We start from the raw sequence: 13,078 nt of genomic DNA, 5'->3' as shown, positions 1-13,078 counted from the left end.
AGTTTTTTAGGGAGAAAAATAGTCCAAATACAAAAATGTTTCTCACTGCCCAGATTCTGAGCCCCCGAGCTCTTTGCCTCCTACAAAGGGCCCTATGATTTTCCGTTCTCTCCAATTGCTCCTTCCCAATTCCCAAGCCACAATGTACTTTCCCACTCTTTTTTGAATGAAGTAACTTTCTAAGAACAATCGAATTATTTTCCCAATCTCTTTTCTGTTCTTCCAAGCTCAGAAACAGTAACTTCTCCACTGATTTCTCCCCCGCTTTTTTCTCTCTTTCTTGTTTCATCTCCCCACACACTAACCTCTCCCCATTGATTGTGTCAGTCTCACCTGGAGTCTGATCGTCCTTTCCACCTGCTACTCCCTTTGTGCAGTTCACTCACCACACTCGGTTCTCCCTGCGACCCTCACACTGGTGTTCTAGAGGACTGCCTTAGGTGTATTCTTTATGCTACCTTTGTTGTATCCTATCTGGGGGAGAGGGAAGGGGGGTGGGAGACAGGAAAGGTGAGCACAGGTGTCTAGCCCCTTGTTGCCAGAGCCCCTTGGGGAGCCTCAGTGAGAATGCTGTGGTTAGTTAAGGGCCTGCTGTTCTGCCCAGAGGAAACACCATGATAACCTTTGGACTGCAGCAAGAATGAGTGAATCCTTCCATCCCCAGCATTCAGCCTTGCTCTCATAGTCCCTGAAGCAAGTACTCCTCTACCCCACACTAATCCTGAGCTCAAAGGCCCCATATGTCCCTAGGTCCTCACTTGCCTGGGCCTGTCAGCCCTTTGGCAATTACCACAGTTTATCTACAGCCTTTTTTTTTTTTTTTTTTTTTTTTTTAGAGAACATATCATGAGCCCCACACAGTGCCCCAAGTTCAGTCCACAGGGACACCTTCTGGTTTTGTTGCTTGTCTTTGTTTTGACTAATTGTCATTAGCACAGTGGAGTGCCACATGGTACTAATAGCGAGGGTCACAGATTCCATCTCTGCAGAGATAGCTTAGTCACTTCACTTGACTCAATTCAAAGACTACCTGGGATATAGAATGACCTCTTCTCCTGCTAGGGTTTGACCCCCATCCCTGGCACACGTACACTGCTGAATAAAATCAGACCTGTCTGAAATTCAACAGCTGGCCTGACAGGAACCTCTTACTCCTATGGCCCAGTTATTTTGACTCACTCTTTTTTCTTTATGGTCCCTGTACTTTGCACTTTCTTATTTCCCTGACATTTCTTGTTCTTTATAGATGCCCTGTTTTCTGGTGGATCAAGTATCATTAGACACCGCCACTCCCCACACCAGCTTGTGGCTTTCCCTTCATACCCTGGACTTAATCAACCTGGGCATTCACTGTGTGCCACGCCATCCACTGCTCCTCCCCTCCCTGAGACCTTTCAAGGGTACTTTTGTTTCTGTAATCCCTGCAGCAGACCTTGGTAACCAGATCCCAGCCCATGGGTTTATCCTGGCTCATCCTTGTCACTTCTGATCGCCTTCAGAAGACGGTTCATTAATATCTCTGTGTCCTGGGGACAGGTAAACTTCTTCTGACTCAGGTTATTGCATCTCTCTTCTCACTTCCTGCCAGACAACTCCAACAGGTGTGCTCTATTGGACCTTGGAGCTGCCTTCAAACTCTCCTGCTCAAGTTTAACACCATGGAGAATGGAGCTGAAGACATTGACTAAGTCTGTCTTAGCTCCCCAGAACACTCACAACCCCATACTCAGGCCTCTGTTAGGTCTCCTGTTTAGTTCAACGTACCACTCCCTATCTTTTCATCAACCTAGGATCCAGAGATGTCTTTACTCTGGTCTCTAAACTATAGAAAGGGCCATTTCTATCTGTACTCTGTGATGATCAGGATAGCCATTATTAATGTGATACATGAATCTGGCCTAACAAGTTGGAGGGAGGGACAGAATTAAACCATCCCTGGCTTTTTCCTTTTCTCAGATCAACATGCGTGCCATTTAATATTATTAATGATGCTCTAACTTTCAGATTTAGATTAGCTAGTTAAAATTTTTCACTTTGCACGTTCTAGCTGTAAGGTTGTGGACAAGCTACTTCATATCTCTAAGCTTCAACTTCCTCATCAGTAAAGAGAGTTTGCATGAAATGTTTGTGAAGTGTTCAGGACACTGCCTAACTCCTATTTTTTACTTCATGTGCCCATCAATTTTGGTTCTCTAATCCTCCTCTTTGTTTAAAATGGCTTTCTCCCAGCAGATAATTTCTGAGCACCTGCTATATAGCAGGTATTAGTCTAGGCTACAGTAGTCAACAAGGGAGGTGGATCTTACCTTCTTTTATGGATCTTACCATCCAACAGGGAGTGATAGACAATGAATGAGTAAACAATGTGACAATTCAAATGGCTCTATATAAGGTTTAGGAGATAAGCAGAAAAAGGTCATGGGGTAATAAGTGGAGAGTGACTGAATACTATAGAAAAATTGACATTTCTGAAGGTGATATTTAAGCTAAGATCTAAATACGGAAAATCAACTAGCCATGTGACAATATGGTTGAAATGTGATCCAGGCAAGTTCTCAGCTCTGAGGCAGCAGAAGCCGGCTCATGGCTGGCCAGCGCAGCGGCAGTGGCAGGAGCCTCTCCCGCCTCTGTGGCAATGCTAAGGATGTTTGACGGCTTAGGCCTGCTCCCCGCAGACAGTGTCCTAAGCCATCAGTTGGCCATCCCCCAGGGCTCCTGGACTGCCAGAGGGATGTCTGATTGCCAGCTTAGACCTGATACCCTGGGGAGTGGGTCTAAGCTGTCAGTTGGACATCCTCCGAGGGGTCCCGCACTGTGAGAAGGCACAGGCCGGGCTGAGGGACTCCCCACTCCCCCCCAAGTGCACGAATTTTGATGCATCAGGCCTCTAGTATACATATAAAAACCTCTATGGAATACTTATAGCAGCTTATTAACTAAAGTTCCTTTAACAGGCAAATGAATAAATGGAATATCACCTATACCCATTAATGGATATCCATACAATAGAACACTTTATTAATAACATAAATAAATTCTAAACTGCATTATGTTAAGTGGAAGAATTCAGGGTTAAAAGATTATATGCTGTATAATGAACCAAAATTCTAAGGTCAGACAACAGATTGGTAAAGGCTTGTGGTGGATAGAGGGGTTGACTACAAAGGGATAGCAGGAAGGAATGTTTTGGGGTTGATAGAACTGTCCTGTATTTGGACTAGGCTGGTGGATATATATATATTCTGCATTTGTCAGTTGTCATAGAATTGTTCTATAAAAAGTGAATTTCAGTACATATAAATTTTAAAAGTATTTTTAAAATATAAATTCTCATAAGACTACTTGGCATTTTAATTTACCTTTCAAGGCACATCCATCTTTTCTTAAATCCTTTGTGTTTCTCCCATTTTTCTCATTATGTATTCCTATCTTGTTTCCTGCTTATTTCCTTTTTCTTTCTTCTGTCCTTAATTATTGGTATTTGGATTGAAGCATCTGTGACAAATTCTAGTAATACAGTTTTTCAAATGCCTCAGAAATGTATTAAGAATGAATACATAAAAAATAATATGTTTTGAGAAAAATATTCACTCTCATTAATGCTAAAAATTATCTTGGTGTTATGAAACTGCCTAAGGATAGACAAGTTATATTATATAGTCTCACACATTATTTGCAACTGTGTTATTAACTTCTCATGATTATGTTTTTTAATGAGGCTTTTATACGAAATCAAATTATGTGGCTATGAAATCATTTAAGTAGATGTAATAAGACATCTGTCTAATTCAGATTTGTTTAGTGCCAAATGTTTTTAGAGTAATATTTTCTAAAGAAAGTGATAAGAAATAAGAGAAATCTCATTACTCATTCATAGTTAAAAGAAAGAAGAAAAAGGAAGAAACAAGAATAAGCAAAGCAATTTATTTTTATGTAAATAAAAACTTAGGATGTTATTAAAAAGCCCACATAGAATAAATAAAGAATCTGGATTTGTATAGCATTGTTAGAAAAAATATATAATAGAAATATTTAAGGAGTAAAACCTTAGGATTTGTTATTTATTTATTTATTTATTTATTTATTTATTTATTTAATTAGTTATTTAATTCTCACCAAGGATATTTTTTCCATTAATTTTTAGAGAGAGTGGAAGTGTGGGAGAGAAAGGGAGAGAGAGAGAGAGAGAGAGAGAGAGAGAGAGAGAGAGAGAGAGAGAGAAACATTGATGTGGGAAAGACACATCAATTGGGTGCCTTCCACCCATGCCCCAACCAGGCTGGGAATTGAACCTGCAACCCAGGTATATGCCCTTGACTGGGAATTGAACCTGAGGCCCTTTAGTGTGCTGACACTCTAACAACTGAGCACACAGGCCAGGCCAGGGCAACATTATTTATTTAATGACATATTTTCCTATTTTACATGACTAGATAGATTGATTTATCAATGAGATATAAAAATTATTAAAATACCAATTAAGGTATATAAAAGAAACCATAAACATTCTTTTTAAAGTTATGAATTTATTGATTCTGATAAATATGTGAGATACAGAGGTGAAGATGATGGCTACCAAGCAGATACATATAACTGTCCAAAACTGAACACAAGAATCAAGATCAGAAATATTGATTTGGAATGAATCTTCTTATATTTGTAGAAGAATAATATGTAATTTCAATTGCCAAAGGAGAAAGTGAAATGAGAAAAGCAAGTTGTTAAATAGAAGAGGGAGTCAAAGACATGGGGTATGGGGTTGGGTTACTATTGAACCTGGGAAGAGGCAATTTACTTAATTCTAGGAAGGTAAAAATGGGTGTGGATGTATTTAAAGAAGGAGCTGAAGAAGTTGTATATTAAGAAAGATTAGATCAAATTATCACAATTTTTTGAGTGAGTAGGGAAAATATTTTTTTATAGAACATGATGGGGGAAGATGGAATGGGAATGGGGATCAGAAATGCGAATATTTGAAATAGGAATGGGATTAGTATAAAATTAAGAAAAATTAAAATAATTAACTAAAGATAGATTCTCTAAATTTACAGAATCATGCAATCTGACCTATTGCAAAATCAGTCTTCTCTATTCATTTTCAATTTTGAAGATGTTAAAATATAAAAAGAGAGATGGTATCATTTGTTTAGTTTTATGTTTGTGCTAGCAGTATATGACAGAAAGTAAAAATAAATCAGAGTCCGTGTGAGATACAAATGATCAACCTGTTTAAGTAAAAACCAAGAACAAAAACAAAACACAGTGTTGGCTGAGAAATTAGAATAAAGTTATAGTGGTTCAGTTACTCCAAAACCCTATTTGTCAATATAGAAGAAAAACATGAATAAGAGCATAACTTAAGCATCATGACACATTTATAATGAGTAATGAAATATAGAGGTTAAATATTGCAAGTAGAGCAATTCCACACTTTAATTACTTCAAACAGAATTAAAGGAATGATTATATGATGTAGAGATAAATTTTACATTAAAAAACTCAGTACTTTGATAGCCTATGGTATTGAAAGAATAATCTACATTAACATTAAATTACTCTAGGACTGTCATGTAGAGAGCTTAGTATATGAGCCTCAGTCCATATGAGCATTTTTCCTTACCTCATCATGTAACCTTCATGATCCAGGAAATCCAGAACACACCTGAAGCAGTGAGGATCTCCCGTTTTATTACTTCTATGCTAAGAATAATTTCTAGAGTCAAAGTCTTAGAATTATGTAAAGAATCTGGGTCCACAGGTTGGTGTGGCTTAGTGGATGAGCATTGAACCATGAACCAGGAGGTCACGGTTCAATTCCCTGTCAGGGCACATGCCTGGGTTGCAGTCTCAATCTCCAGTAGGGGGCATGCAGCAGGCAGCCCATCAATGATTCCCTCTCATCATTGATGTTTCTATCTTGCTCTCCCTCTCCCTTCTTCTTTCTGAAATCAGAAAAAAATTTTTTTTTTAAAGAATCTGGGCTCAGCATCAGTGAGTAATATTCAGCTTATGCATTCCACAAGACTATTAAAGTAATGAGGATTTATGAAGATTATGGTGATGAAAGCATAAAGCAAATATGATAAATTACAGAACTGATAAAACTAAGAATTAATATCAGATATTATTATTGTGATTATTAGTGATGCTGTTGATATTTTTATTATTCAGAGACCAGGTATGGACAGTAGTGTTATTTGAAAGTGATCATTGGATATTTTGGAATATTAATGGTCTCTTACTGAATTGGGGCATTGGTTAATGACTCTCTGAAAGGCCTCTTGCTTTTCTTTTGCACAGAGCATGATAGGACATGATAGGACTTATTAGGTTAATAATAAAAATTGAAAAAATGCAGTGAGACAGCAGGAAAAATTTATTCATTAAGGAGTCATCTTAACTTTAGAATTCATGGGAAAATGGAACGGGAAATCATGGAGTCACTTTTTTTCCTTTGGGATATTTTTATTAGTTTTGCTGTGTTTTGAGACAAATAAAGGCAATTATTGTTTATTTTAGGGAATGGAAAGAGTGAAGTGGCTAAGATGGCCCTGAGAGACTGATTGAGCACTAATCAGCCTCTGGAACTCCTCTCCCCCCCCCCACCCCCCTGCTTTTTCTATAGCCTCCTCAATACTATCTCATTTCCTAGACATGAGAATCTAGGAGATAATTTGACAGCCCTGGAGAGACTCCTGCTCAACCTTGGAGCCACAGGGAATAACCTTGCTCATAGATCTGTGAAACTCTCCATGGAATGGTTTGGGGAGGAGTTTTGCAGCAGCCCAGAAAATAAAATTCCTCATGTGGAAGGTGGCAATGGTTTTGCCAAGAGAACTTCTGATTTTTAAAGAATCCTCTCCCAGCTGAAGATACTCTTAGCAACCAAGTAAGTTTTAGGGCAAAATCAAAGGATAAAGTTGGTCTATCAAAATAATATTGTCAGATATCATCACTGGAATTTATAATTGTTCCTCAACCATTTCTCCCCCTTCCCCATGTCTTATTTCTCCTTTGTTCTCCACCTTAAGCACTCCATGTTCTTGTATCCTTGCTCATTCATGTGTGCTTTAAGGGAAAGATGTGAAGACAACTTCTTTAACCTCATGATGAATAGGTCACTTTTTTAGAAGAGATGATATCTGTTTTTCTCTAGTGAATGCATTGCTTTAGAAATTAGGGAACTGCCATTCACTTGAACTAACTAATGTAGGAAGAAGGCAAGTGTTACCTATAGAATACTGCATATTGGTTAGACATTGGACTTTAAAAATTCCTTTCATGTAGAATGATTGCAGTTTGAGTATTTCCTGTTGAGAAGCTAAACTACCCCTACTATCAGGTGAGGAGTGGTTATTACAATTAATCTCTAGATCAGGCGGGTTTTTCTTCCTGTTTCCTCAGGTCCTCCCTGTCTATCATATATCCTAATGAAGGCACTAATCAGAAAATTTTATTTTAAGACCAGTTCCTTATTCTATTGACCGCAAATACCCTAGAATGCCTAGAAACCTGGAAGTTTCCATAGTACTGATAGCAAATGGAACTCTGCTGCTATTCACACCATAAAATTGGGAAATTTTATTGTTCATCTGCTCTTTCAATCTAGGCTCTATAATGATTTCATGTATCTTGTGGTAGCCAATAGATATAGATAGAAAACAAACAGTGTATTTTTTCATAAATGTGGCAGTATGGACGGCAAAGGGTCAGGTCTAGATGAAACTTTTAAAGGAAGAACTTGGGATCCAAGAACCTAATCTTCAGGGGACAAACTTGAACTCTAAGGCACAGTGATTGTTCAGAATGGCATGTTACACTCTGTTTGGGAGTCAGTATAGAGGCCCTAGAGGGGATCTGGAAGACATGCTCATGTTGTCAGAATCAGAACAAAATCTAAAGAACCGTATTAGGGAGTAAGAAATTTGTGAGGAATGGAGTTTTGACTTGGTCTTCTCTTACTGAACCCCTCAAGCCTTGTTACACTTGGTTGCAATTTTTCTCAACAAGGCTCTGTTTCACATATACCCCTCCCCAACTTCTCATCTGTTTTGATACTAAGGAGGTGTTTGACTCCAGGAAAGTTATTTTCTTTACCTAGGCTTCAATTTCTTTATTAGTAAAATGTGAAATGGATCAACTTTTACTTCTGCTATTTGTTGGATTTCTGGTTTTCTCTTATTATTCTCTCCCACCCCTTCCCTCGCCTCATTCTATTTTCTCCTTCCCTTTCATTTGTTTACCTCTTAAACTTTTCTCTCAATTTAGTTATTTCCTATAATTATTTGAAAAACTTAAATTTTTTTTCCTCACAAACCATCAAAATACACAAAACAAAGACAACAATTTAGTGGAAGGACAGAAAATGTATGCTGATAACCTAATAGTCCATATATTTATACTATTGTCTTTCATAACAGCAATGGAAAAAGATGCATATTTTATAGGAAAGGGGAAAAAATGGCTGAGGCTGAGGAGATCTGAATCAGAAATCTTTTAAAGAAAATCTGATTTCAAAACTAGTTTTAATATCTTTTTTTGATGTATCATGAGCAGGGGCATCCAGAAGTATATACATCTCTGGGGTTGAGAAAACTCAATATTTGTAGAGCAGAAGGTAGATTATTAAAGAGTTACAAGAGTCACAAAGTTAAATATTATTCTTGTTGATAGAAGAGAATCTATTGATTTTTACTTCTACTAACTGCAAATAATTCTGACCAAAAAATCCAACAGAAAAACAAAACAAAAGATAAAAAGAGAAACAAAATCAAACCCATTATTATACTAAGAACATATGAAGGAAACTTTTTATTCCAAGTAATCATAATTAAAGGTACATATTTTGTTTTCCAAGGTTTTTACATTTCTAATCCTCACATGGTCCCTGTAGGGTATTAGTATTGTCCACGTATTACATGTGTAAAGTTGTCCTGAGGATCAGGGGATACTGGGATCTGATTTTTAAATGTGTGGGTCTACATGTCTCTTAGTCACTTTGATTCCAATCAATTGTTGAGGCAACTGATGAGTGTCTGAAAGTTGAGAGCTTCTCAAAGTGAGTCTACTCTATCTCTGACTGACATTCATGTTTAAAGTTGAATGACCCCATCAGGCAGTCTTTAGGAATAAATATAATTACTGATTCTGACAACACGAGCATTCTTCCAGATCCCTACTAAGGCCTCTAAACTGATATTAATTAGAGTGTAACATTCTATTCTGAATGATTGGTCACTGTGCCTTAGCAATAGGATTGTCAAATAATCCTGGTTAAAAAAAATAAAAAGGCTTCAGGTAAGCTCTGGGAGTCTCACTTTTCTTAGAAAACTAAAGCTACTTTATTATTTAAAAAATATTTTTATTGATTTCAGAAAAGGAAGGGAGAAGGAGAGAGAGCCAGAAACATTAATGATGAGAGAGAATCTTTGTTTGGATGCCTTCTGCATGCCCCACACTGAGGATCATGCCCTTATGTGCCCTGACTGGGAATCAAACTGTGGCCTCTTGGTTCATAGGTCAACGCTCAACCACTGAGTCATGCTGGCTGGGCTAAAGTTACTTTAAAAAGAGAATTGCTTTCATAAGTATAATTTGCTCCCTCTTCTCCTATAATTTCACTAGATTAAAGATGACAAAAACATTTTATTTGCTATAATTAGAAATGGCTGTATGAGGTTCCTGGGATGAGAATGATTCTGAGACCACATTCAGACTCAGGGTAAATGAAAGAGGGTTATGCTAAAATAGAAGCATAGACATGTGCACTAAGCATTTCTAACCGTGTCCTACATACAAGATTCATTTCCTTCATGAGAGTTCTGGGCATTTCCTTCATGATTGTGATGAGTGGGAATGGAATCCTTTAGGGGAGCAAGTAATTCATATTTTATATTGATTTTGTCTTATTGTGTACTCAGTTTTCTCAACAGGATATACTTTGGAGTAGTAATTTTAGGGATTTAGTTCTCTCTTAAACTCTCCCTGCCCCATGTAAAAATAAAATGGTTCTACTTGCAGGGAAGTCAGATTCTAATATCTTGTTAATCCCCATGGCTGTATTTTCAGGAATCCGTCCATCAAGATCAAGCTCCCTTTTCACGCCTATGTCACATTGGCTTCATGGCAAATAATAACTTCTCCCACTTTCAACACCTTTATTTTGTCTTAACTGGAATTCCAGGGCTTGAACAAAAGTACTACTGGATGGCCTTCCCACTGGGTGCTCTATATGTCATTGCCCTCTTTGGCAATGGTGTCATCATCTCCACCATCAAGTCTGAATTGTCCCTGCATATCCCCATGTACTATTTTCTGTGTATGCTGGCATTGGCAGACATGGGACTTGCCCTTTGTACTTTGCCCTCTATGCTGGGCATATTCTGGTTTAACTACAAGTTTATCGCCTTTGATGCCTGCCTTGTTCAGATGTACTTCATCCACACCTTCTCAGCCATTGAGTCTGGTGTGCTGGTGGCCATGGCCTTTGATCGGGTCGTGGCAATCTGGAACCCCCTGAGGTACAGCACCATCCTAACCAATGGCGTGGTCCGCAAAACAGGGGCAGTCATCTTGACGAGGGCAGTCTGTGTGGTCTTCCCTGTGCCTTTTCTTATTAAGCGACTCCCTTTCTACCGCTCCAACATCCTGTCCCACTCCTTCTGCCTCCACCAAGATGTCATGCGCCTTGCCTGTGCCAGCACCCGTGTCAACAGTCTCTATGGCCTCATTGCTGTCATCTTCACCAAGGGCTCTGACTCCCTCTCTATCCTCCTCTCCTATGTGTTCATACTCCAAACAGTGATGACCATTGCCTCAGGGGAAGGCCGGCTGAAAGCACTCAACACCTGTGTTTCACACATCTGTGCTGTACTCATCTTCTACGTGCCACTTATCGGGGTGTCTGTCATTCATCGTTTTGGAAAGCACCTTTCACCACTAACTCATGCCCTCATGGCTAATGCCTACCTTCTTGTACCCCCTGTGCTGAACCCCATAGTCTATACTGTGAAGACCAAGGAAATAAGAAGGAAGATCACCCAAATATTTGTTAAAACCAAGATTACTTCAGAGAGTTAAGGTCTGCCGATTTGAGAGAGAAAGAATCTATTCTTTGAAAATTCAATTATGACTATGACAAATAAAGGTTTACATTTTTTTTACACTTCAGTGTGATTTGAATTGGGCCAAAGGAGATTTCCCTGATCTCAGAGCATACTTTCTTATTCTTGTGCCAATCTGTCTTTTGCTCAGTATAGAAAGAGTAGAATCTACAGGACCTGTCCAATGTTCTGCTCTTTAGCCCTGCATTTATGAGTTGACATATAACAGCTGAAGACAAAGAATATTATTAATTTCATTTTGTAATAACACTTTGAACAGAAAGAGGCCATTAGTTTTATGCTTTTAACATTAAAGCTCATTAAATTGATTTAATTTAACATTCTAAATCAAGAGTTACAAATGGCTTTCATTAGCTCAATGGGAAAGAAACAAACTATACTCATTAAATAATAAGAGAACACCTGGTGATGATACATTATTAAATAAGATATGAATCAGAAAAATGATCAAATTTTAAAATTAAGAATATAAATAAATACAATTGAGCAGGGGCCCTGTTGCATAATTTGGGATCAGAAGATTGAGGGTAAGTTTAGCGCTTCCATGTGTGAAACTGGGTATTAGTTCTCTTACTTTCTCTTTACTGCAATTTTTAATTTTGAAAATGAAAATATCCCTTGGTTTCCAGTGTTGTTACAAAATTAAATTCAATCATATAAATACCATTATTTGTAAAGTTTGCAGTGTTGTGCACCTACAAAAAGTGTTCAAAAATATCAAATGTAAGAGTCTAAGTCTCTAAGAGAACATATCTTTATAGATTGGCCACTAGGTAAAAGACTGTCAGAGTCTTTACATGTTATCTCATTTGTTACCTATAGCATCCTTATAAGGGAGAGTGTTATGTGCTCTTTTCAGATGAAGATATCAAAGCACAAAGTAATATATTTGTTGGCCTAGGCTCATGTAGGCAGATTTCTTGGAGAATGATGGACACCATGCATATTGTGGGTGATAGATAAAGTGGGATAGGCAGAGTACAGGAGACACTCATAATAAAGATTCAAAAATCATTATGGATATTGATTGAAGGCAGAGTACCTATATAAAGTAGAAGGAACAAAGGCACATGTATACACTGAGCTATTTGTATCTCTTTACATGGTCCAAGTGACTTTTTCTAAAAATATTTACTGTTTTGCTGTTAAAACTTAAGACAAAAGATTCTTTGTGACTTGAGTGGTGAATGTAATTATCTATTACTCAAATCAGTAGCTACTTTAGAAATTTTCTAAGGCAGACTGTAGCCAAGTTAAGATTAATTCAGTAGGACTATGCATACAAGAAATGAGAATTTCCATTTAAATACTGCAAAGAACTTATATACTTAAATGCATAGCCCATGGACACATGCAATAGGGTAGTGAAGACCTGGAGAGGTGAGTAGGGGCTGAGAGGAGGCGTTTAAAGTGGGGTTGGGTGGGAGATATCTGTAATAGTATCAATAATAAAAATATATTAAAAAATAAATACTGCTTTTGGGTTTAAGAGGCCCTACTGACTTAATCTCAGGTTCATAAAAATTATCTTTATTAAAAAAACATATGCACATTGAAGACATACAACAAAATCATAAAGTATAAAACATCATTTACATATTCTGGACGTTGTGGGGAGAGTTGAGCTTTACCACTCCTGCAGGCACAATCACAGTCCTGAGTCTGGAGCAGGGAACAGAACCCAGGTCTACTCTTGTTAAGAGGTTAGGTCTCAATCTGTTCTTTCAACATGGGGGAAGGTCCTTAGAAGCAGTGTAAAGTGACCAACATCCTCAGGAGATGAAGAAGTCTCTTTGAGGACTTTCAGGTCTTGGGTGTTTTCACCCATATGTGATACTTGAAATTTCAGCTATGCCAAAATTTTCTAAATCACACTCTACCTTTTAGAGACAGGTAGAAATACCCTTCATAGCCATTATCTTTGGTGTCTTAAGTACATATAGGCTGACCTCTGA

General features: G+C 37.9%; 1 protein-coding gene across 1 annotated transcript; it reads left to right on the top strand.

Moving 5' to 3' along the window:
* Positions 1–10,122: 10,122 nt before the first annotated feature.
* LOC308525479 (olfactory receptor 51H1-like) lies at positions 10,123–11,079 on the top strand (the record flags this gene model as incomplete). The annotated part of the gene is made up of 1 exon (XM_081100293.1): positions 10,123–11,079. The coding sequence occupies one exon, from the start codon at positions 10,123–10,125 to the stop codon at positions 11,077–11,079; it is 957 nt and encodes a 318-aa protein (XP_080956419.1).
* Positions 11,080–13,078: the final 1,999 nt, after the last annotated feature.

Source organism: Myotis nattereri (assembly GCF_964212035.1).
Source record: "Myotis nattereri genome assembly, chromosome: 9".
Taxonomy (NCBI): domain Eukaryota; kingdom Metazoa; phylum Chordata; class Mammalia; order Chiroptera; family Vespertilionidae; genus Myotis; species Myotis nattereri.
Note: the sequence above shows the minus strand (reverse complement) of the source record. Positions and strands in the feature narration are given on the sequence as shown.